Consider the following 18,666-nt stretch of genomic DNA (forward strand, 5'->3'; position numbering starts at 1 on the left):
TCTTCTGGCTGTGCCGGGTAGAGATTATAACAGAACATGACCAAGATGTTCAAATGTTCATAAATGACCAGCATGGTCGAATAATAATAAGGCAGAACAGTTGAAACTGGAGCAGCAGCACAGTCAGGTGGACTGGGGCATTGTGTCAGGTAGTCCTGGGGCACGGTCCTAGGGCTCAGGTCCTCCGAGAGAGAGAAAGAAAGAGAGAATTAGAGAGAGCATATGTGGGGTGGCCAGTCCTCTTCTGGCTGTGCCGGGTGGAGATTATAACAGAACGTGGCCAAGATGTTCAAATGTTCATAAATGACCGGCATGGTTGAATAATAGTAAGGCAGAACAGTTGAAACTATATACTTCTGTGTATTGATTTTTAAAAAGGCATTGATGTTTATGGTTAGGTACACGTTGGAGCAACGACAGTCCTTTTTCCGCGAATGTGCACCGCATCGATTATTTTCAACGCAGGACACGCTAGATAAACTAGTAATATCATCAACCATGTGTAGTTAACTAATGATTATGATTGATTGTTTTTTATAAGATAAGTTTAATGCTAGCTAGCAACTTACCTTGAATTCTTACTGCATTCGCATAATAGGCAGGCTCCTCGTGGAGTGCAATGAGAGGCAGGTGGTTAGAGCGTTGGACTAGTTAACTCTAGGGCTGCAAGATTGGATCCCCCGAGCCGACAAGGTGAAAATCTGTCGTTCTGCCCCTGAACAAGGCAATTAACCCACCGTTCCTAGGCCGTCATTGAAAATAAGAATGTGTTAACTGACTTAAATAAAGGTGTAAATAAATTGAAATCCAAAAATACCGATTTCCGATTATTAAGAAAACTTGAAATCGGCCCTAATTAATCGGCCATTCCGATTAATCGGTCGACCTCTAGTCCAGGTTACAAAGTGGCTCAGTGACTTGTATTTGCATCTCAATGTGAAAAAAACTGTTTCCGTGTTCTTCACAAAGAGGGCAACAGATGCTACTGAGCCAGATGTCTGTGTCAGGGGAGAAGCTCCAGGTGGTATCTGATTTTAAGTACCTTGGCATCATACTTGATTCCAACCTCTCTTTGAAAAAGCATGTGAAAAAGGTCATTCAAATAACCAAGTTCAACCTAGCTAATACTCCCCCACTTAAAATACTGCTTGACTAGGTGGGCCCAAGCATGCTGTACAAAATTAAAACCTATTCAGTCTGTCTACAAACAGGCTCTCAAAGTGCTCCATAGGAAGCCCAAAAGCCATCATCACTGTTACATCCTCAGAAAGCATGAGCTCCTGAGTTGGGAAAATCTTGTGCAATACACTGACGCATATCTTGTGTTCAAGATCCTAAATGGCCTGGCTCCCCCTCCACTCAGTATTTTTGTTAAAAAGAAAACCCAAACATATGGCAGCAGATCCACAAGGTCTGCCATGAGGTGAGTGTATACCCTTGAGGAAAAGCACCTTTACTAAATCTGCTTTCTCTGTGAGAGCAAAATGCTTCAAAACAGACTAATCCTCTTCTGCGTACCTAATTTTGATCCCCTTACCATTTCCCTCTCTGGCTAGGAAAGCACCTGGCTTGTAGACTAAACAAACATGTAAGACATTTTGACAATACCAGTGAGACAGGAACAGTGGCGATTTTAGCATGTAAATCTTAGTGGGGCAAACCCCCCAAAGAAATGTGGGGATGCATGCCAACAAAGCCACTACACAACACTAAACAATACGTTAATTGCACTATAAAGTTGACAAACGGTGCCTATATAAAGTTGTCCCAACAGCAGTTCCAACATCTTACCACTGCTACACCTGGCTATCAGTGGAGCCTTGTCTGACAGCGAAACAGTTAATTCAGCCTCATTTACTGCCTTTTAAAAAACACAAGGGAATGACAAGTGCATAAGAGGCAGTCCATAATTTCGATTAAGACATTCATGAGTGAGTTAGGACAAACGTAGTCAATATATTTGTTAAGCACTTTTGAAATGTACAGCGACAAAATTCAGAAAATGGCCATTCTTAGTGTTCTCCCTGTACATCAAGTCAGAACCGTAGGATAAATAAAGGCGGCATATACACTACCGGTCAAAAGTTTTAGAACACCTCATTCAAGGGTTTTCTTTATTTGACTATTTTCTACATTTTTTTAATAATAGTGAAGACATCAAAACTATGAAAAAACACATATGGAATCATGTACAGTCGTGGCCAAAAGTTGAGAATGACACCAATATTAATTTTCACAAAGTTTGCTGCTTCAGTGTCTTTAGATATTTTTGTCAGATGTTACTATGGAATTCTGAAGTATAATTACAAGCATTTCATAAGTGTTAGGCTTTTATTAACAATTACATGTGTTGATGCATAGAGTCAATATTTTTCAATCTTTTTCAAGACCTCTGCAATCCACCCTGGCATGATGTCAATTATCCTGACTGATGGCAGCCCATTCTTGCATAATCAATGCTTGGAGTTTGTCAGAATTTGTGGGGTTATGTTTGTCCACCTGCCTCTTGAGGATTGACCACAAGTTCTCAATGGGATTAAGGTCTGGGGAATTTCCTGGCCATGGACCCAAAAAATCTATGTTTTGTTTCCCGAGCCTCTTAGTTATCACTTTTTCCTTATGGCAAGGTGCTCCATCATGCTGGAAAAGGCATTGTTCTTCACCAAACTGTTCCTGGATGGTTGGAAGAAGTTGCTCTCGGGAGGATGTGTTGGTACCATTCTTTATTCATGGCTGTGTCACGCCCTGGCCATAGAGAGCTGTTTATTATCTATGTTGGTTGGTGCGTGATAGTGACTATAGTGGGTCATCTAGGTGATTAGTGATTTATGTTGGCCTGGTATGGTTCCCAATCAGAGACAGCTGTTTATCGTTGTCTGATTGATGATCGTATTTAGGTAGCCATTTTCCCCATTGTGATTTGTGGGATCTTGACTATGTTTGTGTGTAGTTGCTTTCTGCACTGCATGTAGCTTCACGTTTCATTTATTTGCTTTATTGTTTTTGTGCTTTAAGTTTCTCTTCTAAATAAAAGGATGGAAACATACCACGCTGCATCTTGGTCCACTCATTATGACGAGCATGACACTGTGTTCTTAGGCAAAATTGTAAGTGGGCCCACTCCCTTGGCTGAGAAGAAACCCCACACATGAATGGTTTCATGATGCTTTACTGTTGGCATGACACAGGACTGATGGTAGCACTCACCTTGTCTTCTCCGGACAAGCTTTTTTCCGGAAGCCCCAAACAATCGGAAAGGGGATTCATCAGAGAAAATTACTTTACCCCAGTCCTCAGCAGTCCAATCCCTGTACATTTCGCAGAATATCAGTCTGTCCCTGATGTTTTTCCTGGAGAGAAGTGGCTTCTTTGCTGCCCTTCTTGACACCAGGCCGTCCTCCAAATGTCTTCGCCTCCCTGTGTGTGCAGATGCACTCACCTGCTTGCTGCCATTCATGAGTAATCTCTGTACTGGTGGTGCCCCGATCCCGCAGCTGAATCAACTTTAGGAGACAGTTCTGGCGCTTACTAGACTTTCTTGGGTGCCCTGAAGCCTTCTTCACAACAATTGAACCTCTCTCCTTGAAGTTCTTGATGATCAGATAAATGGTTGATTTAGGTACAATCTTACTGGCAGCAATATCCTTGCCTGTGAAGCCCTTTTTGTGCAAAGCAATGACGACGGCACGTGTTTCCTTGCAGGTAACCATGTTTGTCAGAGGAAGAACAATGATTCTAAGCACCACCCTCCTTTTGAAGCTTCCAGTCTGTTATTCAAACTCAATCAGCATGACAGAGTGATCTCCAGCCTTATCCTCGTCAACACTCACACCTGTGTTAACGAGAGAATCACTGACATGATGTCAGCTGGTCCTTTTGTGGCAGGGCTGAAATGCAGTGGAAATGTTTTTTGGGGATTCAGTTCATTTGCATGGCAAAGAGGGACTTTACAATTAATTGCAATTAATCTGATCACTCTTCATAACATTCTGGAGTATATGTAAATTGCCATCATACAAACTGAGGCAGCAGACTTTGTGAAAATTAATATTTGTGTCATTCTCAAAACGTTTGGCCACGACTGTAGTAACCAAAAAAGTGTTAAACAAATCAAAATATATTTTATATTTGGATTCTTCAAAAAGCCCCCCTTTGCCTTGATGACAGCTTTGCACACTCTTGGCATTCTCTCAGCCAGCTTCATGAGGCAGTCACCTGGAATGCATTTCAATTAACAGGTGTGCCTTCTTTATGTGTTTGAGCCAATCAGTTGTGTTGTGACAAGGTAGGGGTAGTATACAGAAGATAGCCCTATTTGGTAAAAGACCAAGTCCATATTATGGCAAGAACAGCTCAAATAAGCTAAGAGAAATTACTTTAAGACATGAAGGTCAGTCGATATGATAAATGTCAATAACTTTGAAAGTTTCTTAAAGTGCAGTCGCAAAAACCATCAATTGCTATGATGAAACTGGCTCTCATGAGGACCGCCACAGGAATGGAAGACCCAGAGTTACCTCTGCTGCAGAGCATAAGTTCATTAGAGTTACCAGCCTCAGAAATTGCAGCCCAAATAAATGCTTCACAGAGTTCAAGTAACAGATACATCTCAACATCAACTGTTCAGAGGAGACTGTGTGAATAAGGCCTTTATGGTTGATTTGCTGCAAAGAAACCACTACTAAAGGACACCAATAATAAGAAGAAAAGACTTGCTTGGGCCAAGAAACATGAGCAATGGACATTAGACCGGTGGAAATTTGTCCTTTGGTCTGGAGTCCAAATTGGAGATTTTTAGTTCCAGAATTCAAGGCACACTCAACCAGCATGGCTACGACAGCATTCTGCAGCGATATGCTATATAATATGATATAGGCTTAATGGGACAATGACCCAACACACCTTCAGGCTGTGTAAAGGCTATAAGACTAAGACTGAGTGCTGCATCAGATGACCTGGCCTTCACAATCCCCCAACCTCGACCCAATTGAGATGGTTTGGGATAAGTCGGAATGTAGAGTGAAGAAAAAGCAGCCAACAAGTGCTCAGCATATGTGGGAACTGCTTCAAGACTGTTGGAAAAGCATTCCAAGTGAAGCTGGTTGAGAGAATGCCAAGAGTGTGTAAAGCTGTCATCAAGGCAAAGGATGGCTAGTTGAAGAATCTCAAATGTAAAATATATTTTGTTTTGTTTAACACTTTTTTTTGGTTACTACATGATTCCATATGTGTTTTTTCATAGTTTTGATGTCTTCACTATTATTCTACAATGTAGAAAATAGTAAAAAATAAAGAAAAACCATTGAATGAGTAGGTGTTCTAAAACTTTTGACCGGTAGTGTAAGCAGACAATGAAAGGTCTTACAATATTCAATGATTACATATCTCTAAAACAGGTTATAGTCTTCATGTGCACCACCAAGTCAGGACAGTAGGTGAAGTTAAGAGGGGAAAATAGACTTACTACACAACATACACTTAGTATTACTTTCTCATTTACAGTATACATACACTGTGGGCCAAAAAAGTATTTAGTCAGCCACGAATTGTGCAAGTTCTCCCACTTAAAAAGATGAGAGGTGCCTGTAATTTTCATCATAGGTACACTTCAACTATGACAGACAAAATGAGGGGAAAAAATCCAGAAAATCACATTGTAGGATTGTTAATGAATTTATTTGCAAATTATGGTGGAAAATAAGTAATTGGTCACCTACAAACAAGATTTCTGGCTCTCACAGACCTGTAACTTCTTCTTTAAGAGGCTCCTCTGTCCTCCACTCGTTACCTGTATTAATGGCACCTGTTTGAACCTGTTATCAGTCTAAAAGACACCTGTCCACAACCTCAGTCACCCTCCAAACTCCACTATGGCCAAGACCAAAGAGCTGTCAAAGGACACCAGAAACAAAATTGTAGACCTACACCAGGCTGGGAAGACTGAATCTGCAACAGGTAAGCAGCTTGGTTTGAAGAAATCAACTGTGGGAGCAATTATTAGGAAATGGAAGACACACAAGACCACTGATAATCTCCCTCGATCTGGGGCTCCACGCAAGATCTCACCCCGTGGGGTCAAAATGATCACAAGAACGGTGAGCAAAAATCCCAGAACCACACGGAGGGACCTAGTGAATGACCTGCAGAGAGCTGGGACCAAAGTAACAAAGCCTACCATCAGTAACACACTACGCCGCCAGGGACTCAAATCCTGCAGTGCCAGACGTGTCCCCCTGCTTAAGCCAGTACATGTCCAGACCCATCTGAAGTTTGCTAGAGAGCATTTGGATGATCCAGAAGAAGATTGGGAGAATGTCATACGGTCAGATGAAACCAAAATATAACTTTTTGGTAAAAACTCAACTCCTCGTGTTTGGAGGACAAAGAATGCTGAGTTGCATCCAAAGAACACCGTACCTTCTGTGAAGCATGGGGGTGGAAACATCATGCTTTGGGGGTTGTTTTTCTGCAAAGGGTCCAGGACGACTGATCCGTGTAAAGGAAATAATGAATGGGGCCATGTATCGTGAGATTTTGAGTGAAAACCTCCTTCCATCAACAAGGGCATTGAAGATGAAACGTGGCTGGGTCTTTCAGCATGACAATGATCCCAAGCACACCGCCCAGGCAATGAAGGAGTGGCTTCGTAAGAAGCATTTCAAGGTCCTGGAGTGGCCTAGCCAGTCTCCAGATCTCAACCCCATAGAAAATCTTTGGAGGGAGTTGAAAGTCTGTGTTGCCTAGCAACAGCCCCAAAACATCACTGCTCTAGAGGAGATCTGCATGGAGGAATGGGCCATAATACCAGCAACAGTGTGTGAAAACCTTGTGAAGACTTACAGAAAACATTTGACCTCTGTCATTGCCAACAAAGGGTATATAACAAAGTATTGAGATAAACTTTTGTTATTGACCAAATACTTATTTTCCACCATAATTTGCAAATAAATTCATTAAAAATCCTACAATGACCCTGGGTTCGCGCCCAGGCTCTGTCGTAACCGGCCGCGACCGGGAGGTCAATGGGGCGACGCACAATTGGCCTAGCGTCGTCCGGGTTAGGGAGGGATTGGTCGGTAGGGATGTCCATATTTCCATCGCGCTCCTGTGGCGGGCCGGGCGCAGTGCGCGCTAACCAAGGTTGCCAGGTGCACGGTGTTTCCTCCGACACATTGGTGCGGCTGGTTTCCGGATTGGATGCGTGCTGTGTTAAGAAGCAGTGCGGCTTGGTTGGGTTGTGTATCGGAGGACGCATGACTTTCTACCTTCGTCTCTCCCGAGCCTGTACGGAAGTTGTAGCGATGAGACAAGATAGTAGCTACGACAACAATTGGATACCACAAAATTGGGGAGAAAAGGGGGTAAAAAAAAAATGTTTTTAAGAATAATCCTACAATGTGATTTTCTGGATTATTCTTTCTCATCTTGTCTGTCATAGTTGAAGTGTACCTATGATGAATATTACAGGCCTCTCATCTTTTTAAGTGGATGAACTTGCACAATTGGTGGCTGACAATACTTTTTTTGCCCCACTGTATCCCTGGCATATAACAATTTATGCAGCAGCATACAATACATTTTTGGACACACCTTGTTGTGCTTTGCTCATTTGAACAGGAAGGTGGCAAGGTGGTCCTTCATGGGCAAATTTTGTCATCAAAGTCTGGCATTCTATGGATTTATGGTGCTTTCACGACAGCTGGGAACACTGAAAAGGGTTGTATCGTGATGTCAGTGATCTTCAGGTCATAGCTCTAGAAAGAGGCCCGAGTTCCCAATTTACAATTCCGAGTTGGATGACCGTTCAAAACGTATTTTCCCAGTCGGAGCTTGTTTTTCCCTGAGTTCCCAGTTGTCTTGAACTCACTGAAGTCAGATTTCAGAGTTTACAGTTGTTTTGAGCGCGGCAGAGATCATGCTGGATTGACAGCATGGCCAATGTTGAATGTAAACCCAGACTTGGGACCACACACACAGGCAAGTGATTGCAATGCTTGCAGTTAGCCACTGATTCCATCCAAATAACTCATTCTTGAATTTGCGATTTCCAACTTGTTGTGTAATGTTTATTTCCAATGGCCGATGAGCATCGATACGTTTTATCTGTAATTACTCTTCATTTTTTTACTTCATTTGACAAGGATTGAAAAGGATTTGCCAGTAGATTGTCGACTTGATTCATGATGATGACTGCTAGCTAAGATTTTGAAAGTATGATGTTGACATGTCCAATCAAAGCTACTGTGATTTGACTTAATTTTATCTATGGCCAATGACCTTGCACCTTCTTGGATGGGCACTTCTAATGTAACTGTATGCCAGCACCCAAGGGGCTTGATTTTTCCAGCTCTACCCTTAGATTTGGCAGTGACGTAGTGTCCCCATGAGTGACAGAACGCTGAGCCAATCACAGCGCAACTAGAGAACATTACCAACCCCTAAACTCTGTATTTTCTACTGGCTGCCCCACCACCACAGAAAGCACTGAGCTAGGCTGAAACACCTGTATTTTGGAGCTGCCTTAAAGCAAAAAAGAGACCATGTTTGTATGGAGGCTTAATTAACTCAATGATATGTGGCACGTATTTATGCAAAAATAACATGCAACAGGTAACGTGGCTCTGTCCCAACTGCCCTTAATGATGGGTCACCACTGGACAGGAACATGCATAAAATACCAAGCAGTACTTGTTCCTGGGTCTTGACAGACTGTTATGCTCAGGGTTTACTTAATTTTGCACGAAGCAGTATTGTTGTTGCTGTGTTTCTGCCTGAGGACAATTTTGCTTCATGTTTCATTGAAAAGCAATGGTGCTCTATTTCTCTACAGGTCAAACGATGGGAGCGGGAGTTGAAAGATGGAAGCCCAGAGAAAATTGTTCACCTCTTGCGAGTCGTTCAAGGCCTTCTGAAGGTGTCCAATGCTATTATTACCCAGACGCATCCAGAGATGCATTACTCAAGCTCTATAAAACTGTGCTGAAATGATTTTATCCAGTGTTAATATCAGAGTGGAATACATTACGTAGTTGCTTTGAAGGAATAAGCTCTACACAGTGTGGTATAATTAATATAGAAAAGTTTGATTATATTTGCTTCAGATACTTGACCTGCTTTTGTGTGGATTTACAGTATTCATCTGTTATAGTCTCAGTTTCATGTAACGTACAGTTGCGGTCAAATATATTGGCAGCCTTGAACTTTTCTAAATTAAATAATTCCATATTTCTTCTAAAACAAGTTGAAATTGAAAATAACTTCTGGTCTCCACACATTGTTATTGGATGTTCAACATTGCAGAAACCAGTTACATTTTTGTAAACTTAAGTTTACAATTTTGATTTAGGAAATCAAAGTAAAATGACATGGACAAAATGATTGCCACCCTGGAGCTAGTACTTGGTTGCACAGCCTTTGGCCACGATAGCTGCCACAAACTCTTCTTGTAGCCATCAATGAGCTTGCTGCACCTTTCTACTGGCAATTTGGCCCACTATTCAGCACGGAACTGTGCTAATTCTTCAATGTATGATGGGTGCACTCCACCAACTACTGTTTCCAGCTCTCGTCATAGGTTATGGATGTGATTCAGGTCATTGATGGTTAGTGTTTGTCTGCAGTTATCTTGGCCAAAGGCTGTGAAACCAAGTACTAGCTCCAGGGTGCCAATAATTTTGTCCATGCCATTTTTCTTTTCTTTTTTTAAATAAAAATTGTAAACTAATATTTACTAAAATAAAATTATTTCTGCAATGTTGAAAATCCAATAACAAGGTGTGCTGACCAACATTTTCTATATATGGTACACCGCCCAAGCTTACTAAAATTGTTTTATTTTTTTGCAGTTGAAGAAAGAGGAGGTTACTATGGCATTTGAACTCATCGATAATGCCGGGACAGAACAAGCTAGATCGGGTAGGTGCATAAAGCATTGTTTTCAATACAGTTGTTGGGACGAATATTTTAAATGAATGGCCCACAGTAGATAATACAACAGTATCTCTTTCATGTCTTACAGAAAATGAGTGGAAGGCCAAGGAGTTAAAGTGGGAAGAAGAGTTAGAGGTAAGGCTTGGTGTGAATGTTGTCATTAAATTGAACTGTGAAGCATTAGGGTCCAATCAAAACTGCAGTTTCTGGAAAGCAGTTTTGATTGAATTGGAGCGCAGGTCATTTCAACTCATGCTCAGTTTTCTTCAATAGGACTTAGTACACCTCTCAACCAATAGTAAAGTCCCTCACTGTCCACAAAGGAGATTGTAAGCTGTGACCATAGAATGACGGCACTTAAGGAGATTAGAGTGCTTTGCTACGCTGCAGTTTGTTGAGCTGTTCTCTGCGTTTCCTGAACAATAATTTGGCCCTGGGACTTCTTTCACACGTTCATAGAAGCAAATGGAGACATAACCTAATTTTGTTTTTTGAGAGACTGGTGGTAGTTTAAGTACATGAGTAAGTGTTGTAAACAGAGGGGGCCTGAGAGTTTGTTGTCTGCTTGATTTCCTGTCCAGATGGCCAAGAAGTCGGGCGTTGGCGGCGGGCCAGATACTCGCTTCCTGCGGGACGAGATGCGCACACTGGAGGCCCAGTTGAACCGTAGAGAGAAGGATATTCAACAGTTGGAGAAAGAGACGAGCAAGGAGAAGAAAATCAATGAGGAAGTATGACCTTATGTTATGAGACGTCATTAATTCCATAGTGAGCTAGTGTTAATGTGTGGCATTGTGTTCTCAACACTATACTAAGACCTTCCTACTTTGTGCAAAATGTTCAATTGATTTGATTGTATGTAGCCTATACAAAGTAAAATCAAATCAAATGTTATTTGTCACATACACATGGTTAGCAGATGTTAATGCGAGTGTAGCGAAATGCTTGTGCTTCTAGTTCCGACAATGCAGTAATAACCAACAAGTAATCTAGCTAACAATTCCAAAACTACTACCTTATAGACACAAGTGTAAGGGGATAAAGAATATGTACATAAGATATATGAATGAGTGATGGTACAGAGCGGCATAGGCAAGATACAGTAGATGGTATTGAGTGCAGTATATACATATGAGATGAGTATGTAAACAAAGTGGCATAGTTAAAGTGGCTAGTGATACATGTATTACATAAGGATGTAGTAGATGATATAGAGTACAGTATATACGTATACATATGAGATTAATAATGTAGGGAACATTATATTAGGTAGCATTGTTTAAAGTGGCTAGTGATAATCTCCCATTGTGTTCACAATTCCAATGCAACTAATATCTCCCATGTGTTCCCACAGTTGATGATTCGGGCAGAGGAGGCTGAGGATGAGAGCAGGAAGCTGAAAAGAGAGGTTAGTGACACCATAGTCGTGTCTGAATTGGGGAGGCACTACATGAACACTCATTTTTGTTTACGTTTCAAAATGTTTTGCTACATTGGTCCCAAATTCTGATAATACCTTTTTTAGTGTAAGAGCTGTTTGAAAAGACGGCCTGAAATTTCAGCCTGTTTTGGTGGAAAGGAGTTTTGGCCTGCGGTACATTTCATAATAGATCAATAAGAAAGAGAGTTCCAAACCTCTCTGACAATAACAGTTAGTTTTCTGTTTTCCCCTCCCCACTCAGACCACTCCCAGACAGTGGTAGCAAAATTCTTGTTTGAGAAATTGCTCTTTGCCAATAAGCTATTTTAGTTTGTTTTTGACCATTTTAAATGAAAACAATCACATTAAGGTTCTTCATTGTTACCCAGAAATAATTTGACTTTAAGATAAGAATAGCTGCATTGGACCTTTTTAAGGTGAAAATAAGTGTTTGTCCAAGTAAGGAGAACACCAGTGAGTGTCTGTCTGCGTTTGTGTTAACTGTTCATAATACGTATATGACAGTTAACATACACTTATATTGGTGTATACTGTCATACACGTATTATGAACAGTTAACACACAGTTAACAGTTAACACACACTTATATTGGTGTATACTGTCATACACGTATTATGAACAGTTAACACACAGTTAACAGTTAACACACACTTATATTGGTGTATACTGTCATACACGTATTATGAACAGTCAACACACACTTATACTGGTGTATACTGTCATACACGTATTATGAACAGTTAACATACACTTATACTGGTGTATACTGTCATACACATATTATGAACAGTTAACACACAGTTAACAGTTAGTATATACCAATAGTATGTTAACTGTTCATAATACGTATATGACAGTATACACCAATATAGGTGTGTGTTAGGTGTGTGTTAACTGTTCATAATACGTGTATGACAGTATACACCAATATAAGTGTATGTTAACTGTTCATAATACGTGTATGATAGTATACACCAGTATAAGTGTGTGTTGACTGTTCATAATACGTGTATGACAGTATACACCAGTATAAGTGTGTGTTGTAGTATGTGTTTGGACAACTATATGACGATGCAGTAGTTAGTGTATAACCTGTGAGAGTAGATTAGGCACTGGGTCCCACTACTTCTCTCTAACTGTGTCTCCTCTCCTGCGGTGTCTGTCAGAACGAGCAGCTCCAGCAGGATGTAGACTTCTACAGGAGGGAGCTGGACCAGAAGGAGCCGGTCCAGTCCAGAGAGGAGAGTACTGAGACACAGAGGAGACTCAACTCAGCCAACAGACAGCTCTACCAGTGCATGGAGGACGTTCAGGTACTGCAGACCCCTTTCATACAATTTTTTATTTTTATTTAACCTTTATTTAACTAGGCAAGTCAGTTAAGAACAAATTCTTATTTACAATGACAGCCAACCCCGGCCAATTGTGCGCCGCCCATTGAGACTCTCAATCACTGCCGGTTGTGATACAGCCTGGAATCGAACCAGGGTCTGTAGTGACGCCTCTAGCACTGAGATGCAGCGCCACTCGGGAGCCCGAAACTTCCCTGATTTGGATATTTCCCTAATGGGTAACCAGGCCAGCGCAGTACAACTCTGGGCGGCAGCGTAGCCTAGTGGTTAGAGCGTTGGACTAGTAACCAGAAGGTTGCAAGTTCAAACCCCCGAGCTGACAATGTGAAAATCTGTCGTTCTGCCCCTGAACAGGCAGTTAACCCACTGTTCCTAGGCCGTCATTGAAAATAAGAATTTGTTCTTAACTGACTTGCCTAGTTAAATAAAGGTCAAATAAAAAAAAGAAAACTCGCCTTGATACAGTGTCAAAAGGGTATTAAGGACAAGTCGTGACTTGAAAAACACATGGACAGAATTTTCCGTTGATATCATTGCATGATTTACAGTACTTTTACTGTACTAACCCCAGACCTGTGTCCTCATTCCTCTACCTCTAGCGTGCGGAGGAAGAGGTCGCCCACCTGAAGACACAGAACGATCAGATGCAAAAGAGCCTAGAGGAGTCAGTGAAGGAGATGGAGACGATGACTGACGAGTACAACAAGATGAAGATCGTTGTGCAGCAGACAGACTCCATCATGGACCAGCTGAGGAAGGAGAGGGACCACGCCAAGCTACAGGTAACCTCGAGGGACAAAATTACAGGTTGCAATCTGGTTTTCCGGTTATACGGACAAATGTAAAGGTTGAACCTGGGAAAGTTTCAGCACGGCTTTGACTTTATGAAGCATTTCTAATATTGAATCATTATTGTGAATTGACAGTGTAAATAACATCCATTTATTGGTGTTGAATAAAAACAATATACTGCTGTGTTCTTCAGGTCAGAGAGCTGACAGAGCAGATTCAGAGCCGGGCGGAGGAAGATGACCCAGTCATGGCAGCCGTGAATGCCAAGGTGGATGAATGGAAGGTGGGTGTTCTCACATTATTTACCTGGCTGAGAGAAAAGGCAGCAGGTGATACACTGATTGTATCAAGTACTGCATGCTGCTGTCTGTATGTTTTCTGAATCATTAAAGAACTTGACAGCACACAGCTAATTACAGTACCAGTCAAAAGTTTGGAGACATCTACTCATTCAAGGGTTTTTCTTTATTTTGACTATTTTATACATTGTAGAATAATAGTGAAGACATCAAACTATTAAATAACACATATGGAATCATGTAGTAACCAAAAAAGTGTTAAACAAATCAAAATACATTTTATATTTGAGTTTCTTAAAAGTAGCCATCCTTGATGACAGCTTTGCAAACTTTATCCAAACTTTTGACTGGTACTCTATGTATAGAGGAAATATTTACATTTATTCTTCACACTTCAAACATTAGTAGTCAATCAGTATAAATTAAAACATTTTAGCTCGGGGCCTGTCCTCATCAAAGCATACTGCCTGGTTAGTTGCAGCTGTGTTTTGTCAGTGGCCCTGGTGATCTCTGCGTTTTTCTGAGTGGCCTTGATTGTGTCTGTGTTTTGTGATTTTCAGAGAGTGCTGGCTGGGAAGGATGAGGAGATCATGGAGTACCAGCAGATGATCCGCGAGCTAAGGGACAAGCTACGCTCGACCCAGATGGACACGGACAAGAGCAACATCATCGCCTTGCAGCAGGTCCGTCTCAAAGCTGAAATCCTTATCTTTATGTAAATACATACATATAAATACATCTTGGCTAGATCTGAATTTTACATTTACATTTTAGTCTTTTAACAAACGCTCTTATCCAGACCGACTTACAGTAGTGAGCAACTTACAGTACGTTTTCAAACTTCAATATAAATAATTCATTGTTCCTGTGAGGGAACTTTTTGTGCAGTATTTGGTACATACAGTACATGCAACGACAAATGACTTTAAAACGGTGGCATTTTATACTATATTAGGAAATCTCTAAATCTATCTGTTCAAACAGTGTGTTTTTTGTTTATCTTCATCTTTGAAATATCTGTCTGTTGAAAGATATATATTTCAACTGTGAAAATATTTAACTTAGTGCCAGGGGCTAAGTTTCTACTAAGATAACATATGGAATTGTTTTAAGATGGTCATACCAAGGATTATTTAGCTATTTGATTTAGAATTTTAGTATCCCTATAGGTATATAATATATATATATACAGTACCAGTGCAAAGCTGTCATTTGTTTAACACTTTTTTGGTTACTACATGATTCCATATGTGTTATTTCATAGTTTTGATGTCTTCACTATTATTCTACAATGTAGAAAATAGTAAAAATTAAGAAAAACTTTTGAATGAGTAGGTGTGTCCAAACTTTTGACTGGTACTGTATATTAAAGACATTGAATTGGGCTTTTCGGCTATTAGCCCATAGAAACACATTGAATAACAGATTCATACATGGAAAAATAGATATTTAAAAATTATTTAAAAGGAAGTATGTTTGGAAGTGGCTGTCCTATATCTGAAAGATATAATAAGTATGTATTTATTTTTTACCGTGGAATGAACACCTATGACTTGGAAATTCCCTATTCACTTCCATTCATTTTTCGTCCCAGTACCGGGTAAACTTCAGACGAGTCCTGTGACACTTGCGGGGGTTGTAGGTAAAAACTGAGAACACCATATTGTTCATGAGTCTCACCTTCTATGGAGGGGTCATATTAGTGTGTAGCCCAAACCATTCAGACACTACAGGCAGATGTTGGCACATCGGTGGTACCGACTTCAGGCAAGATACTGTATCTTTGTGTTCCATCTGTCATTTCCACTGCAGCTTCTCTTCTGTTCATTCTGTTCTTTTCTCCTGTCTTTACTTGCACTCCCGTCACTAACTCGTGGCCAGGTCATATATGAGCTATGTGGTGTAAGTTACTCGGTCCTCCATATTTCTTGTCTATTTTACAGACCTCTCTCTGCTTTCATTTCATTTCACAAGATCTCATGTCTTTTATTACACGTTATTGTACACAAACCACAACCTGCTGTGCTCTTCCGTGGTTGTCCTTGTACTAACGCTGGTTCCAAACTAATAAAATGTTTGTGAATGTCTTCAAGGCCGTGCTAGAGAGAGACAATCAAATCAAGATGCTGACAGAGCAAGTGGAGCAGTATACGGGGGAGATGGAGAGAAATGCCCTGCTCATAGAGGAACTCAAGAAGCCCCTGAAGAAAGACAGAGGTGCGTGTCAAATTGTCTTGTTGTAAAAGCACATGGATCTGGATGCTGTTAACAAGGAATGTTGTTCTGGTGTCAGCCAAGGCTGCTATGCACCAACATTGCTATAAGATTGAAAAGTGTGGGTGTTCTCTGCAGGTTAGTTGGCGCCAACTTTAGAGTATATTTTTTAGCTTCAGACAATTAAGCTAAAATGTTTCTTAAAGGGAAGACATTTAGCATGTTAGGGTTAGCATTTGTATCTCTAGTGTAGCACAGAGCCATAAACTCTGATTTAGCATTATTAGCAATAGCTTATAGCTCAAAGTTTTTCCCCAGGTCTGCCCTCAGCCATCCAGCAGAGGAAGCTGGACGAGCTAACCGCTAAGCTGCAGGCCACAGAGACAAGAGCACAGGAAGCAGAACGTGTGGCTGAGCTAGCCGAGACAGACGCCAGGGACAAGGACAAAGAGCTCAGTGACACATTAAACCACATGAGACTCTATGAGTCTGTAAGTCTGCCTAGTCTGCCCGATTTCACAAATGATCAGTTGCTTAAGGTCCTCCAACATAATAAGTAAAAAAAAACTATTACTATATCACCCTGTGGTGATTCTCATGACTCATGCAACAGGCTTTGTTTTTGAGATGTCTGGTCTGTCAAATCTTGTATCCTAGATTAAACAAAGTATGAAAGCCATGGCTGATCTCTCTTTACTGTCCTGCAGGGCACTGATGGTCTGCAGGTGGCCATTGCTGAGATCAAAGAGTGTAAGAATCAGATGAGAGTGCGAGACCGTGAGGCGGAGGCTATGACCAGAGAGATCAACCAGCTGGAGATGAGAATCAACAACCTTCTGGATGAGAACGAAGATCTTAGGGAACGACTCGGTAAGTCACACACAAAACAAATGTAATTAACAAACTTCAAGTCACATTTTATTTATGTTAATTTCACAATGTCTCAACATGTTACAGATAGAAATTTAAAATAAGAACTGGAAATAACAACAAAGAAATCAAAAACAGGGAGACAGCAGACGCTAAATTAATTTCCTGTTGGATTGTGTTATATTTCATAAAGTTAATGAATGATATCATTAGCTAGACATTTTTTCATTGTTGAATATCCTTTCATTTAATAAAAAATAACAAGCAACAAACAACAAAGACATAAAAAACAGAGAGACAGCAGACATATTTGATTTCCTGTTGGAAGGTGTTATATTTCATAAAGTTAGTGAGTTACCTTATTAGCTAGACATTTTCATTGTTGGATATCCTCTCATTCAGGTTTTGTATTCATCCATCATCCTCTTTCATAAGGTCTGGAGCCCAAAGAGGAAGTGGATCTGACAGAATTCAGAAGAACCAAATCCCTGAAACGGAGGCAGTTCCAAGCAGAGAACCAGGTTCTCACCAAAGAGGTAGATAGGGATGGGAAGGAACTTCTTGACGTCAATTTGACTGTGTCCCATTTGGTACCTTGTTCCCTACATAGTGCACTAAAAGAAGCCCTGTTTCCCTTACGACCCCACTTGACTCCACAGATCGAACGACTGGAAGATGAGAGACTTGAACTGAAGAAACAAATCAGGCGAATGGTAAAGGACAAAGGTAAATATCCGCTCCATGCTACACAACTATAGGAGGGAGATATGAGTTGGTTAGCCAGCATGCCATACAAATACTGATAACAAGTTAGTAGTATTTCATCCCCCATTTAACTAAGTCTATATCTATTTTTGTGCTGATAAACCCACTTTTCTCCATCATAGGGATCACAGTGACCAGCTCATTGCTAGAGGATGATGCCAAGCCCACCAGATCCATCAAACTGACACCAACACCAACGTTCAGTTCTGCAGATGAGGAGGAGATCAAAAGCAAGGTTAGATGACAGAAGGAGATGTCAGAATTCTGGTCGTTTAAAAGACGTTTAAAAACGGTCTTTAAAAATCAGTATATGACCTAACCATGACATCACCCTGACATTTTTTTGCCAGTTTTTTCCACTGTATGGTTTGTGTGGGCTATATCCTCTCTTATATACATCCTTTCCCACTTGTTTCACAGTATGAGCATCTGAGGAGAGAACTGAACCATAAGGAGAGAGACTTGGAGCATCAGAGGACCCAGTCATCTCAGTTTAAATCCAAATGTATGTACAAACTGGCAGTATATTATATAGTAGGAAATGTTGAAGTAGTTTTATGGCTACTCACAGCATTTCATGCTATACGCTGTCAGAAATGCACACTATGTCTTCCTCAATACTATTTCCTAGTAAAGGACTAGGTAGTGTCAATGCATTGAGTGAGAAACGTGGATGTCCAAAGGAATCCCTGAACACAGTTGGATAAGCGCTGCTCTCTTCTCTTTGTGTCCCTTAGTGGAAGACTTGTTTAAGGAGAACAAGCAGCTGGAACAAGGTATGAAGGAGATCCTTCAGGCCATCCAAGATGCTCAACAGAAAACCCCCTCCTCACAAGCTGCTGTCTCTATCCCCAGTCTGGAGAAGCTGGTCCGTGTAAGTGTAACCAGTAGCATCATCACAGCTGTCCACATTTTATATGTCGTCACTCTATTGTTCTTAGAATGTTGATTCATGCCCTGAATTTAAATAGAATTGACCCCAATCCTGCTCCGCCATGTTCCA

The 18,666-nt window shown here is 40.8% G+C and overlaps 1 protein-coding gene across 2 annotated transcripts in view; it reads left to right on the top strand.

Annotated features, from left to right (window-relative positions):
• cep290 (centrosomal protein 290) overlaps positions 1 to 18,666 on the top strand; it is a 73,015-nt gene that overhangs the window by 8,849 nt on the left and 45,500 nt on the right. For both annotated transcript variants that reach the window (XM_052466279.1, XM_052466278.1), the window contains exons 3-19: positions 8,831 to 8,914; positions 9,846 to 9,915; positions 10,019 to 10,065; positions 10,512 to 10,661; positions 11,285 to 11,338; positions 12,538 to 12,684; positions 13,323 to 13,505; positions 13,709 to 13,798; positions 14,375 to 14,497; positions 15,908 to 16,031; positions 16,347 to 16,519; positions 16,736 to 16,898; positions 17,334 to 17,434; positions 17,558 to 17,624; positions 17,786 to 17,898; positions 18,084 to 18,168; positions 18,401 to 18,537. In XM_052466279.1, the coding sequence (XP_052322239.1) occupies positions 8,831 to 8,914; positions 9,846 to 9,915; positions 10,019 to 10,065; positions 10,512 to 10,661; positions 11,285 to 11,338; positions 12,538 to 12,684; positions 13,323 to 13,505; positions 13,709 to 13,798; positions 14,375 to 14,497; positions 15,908 to 16,031; positions 16,347 to 16,519; positions 16,736 to 16,898; positions 17,334 to 17,434; positions 17,558 to 17,624; positions 17,786 to 17,898; positions 18,084 to 18,168; positions 18,401 to 18,537 (1,911 nt within the window). The remainder of the gene's footprint in view (positions 1 to 8,830; positions 8,915 to 9,845; positions 9,916 to 10,018; positions 10,066 to 10,511; positions 10,662 to 11,284; positions 11,339 to 12,537; positions 12,685 to 13,322; positions 13,506 to 13,708; positions 13,799 to 14,374; positions 14,498 to 15,907; positions 16,032 to 16,346; positions 16,520 to 16,735; positions 16,899 to 17,333; positions 17,435 to 17,557; positions 17,625 to 17,785; positions 17,899 to 18,083; positions 18,169 to 18,400; positions 18,538 to 18,666) is intronic.

This window comes from Oncorhynchus keta, chromosome 17 (genome assembly GCF_023373465.1).
Source record: "Oncorhynchus keta strain PuntledgeMale-10-30-2019 chromosome 17, Oket_V2, whole genome shotgun sequence".
Lineage (NCBI taxonomy): Eukaryota > Metazoa > Chordata > Actinopteri > Salmoniformes > Salmonidae > Oncorhynchus > Oncorhynchus keta.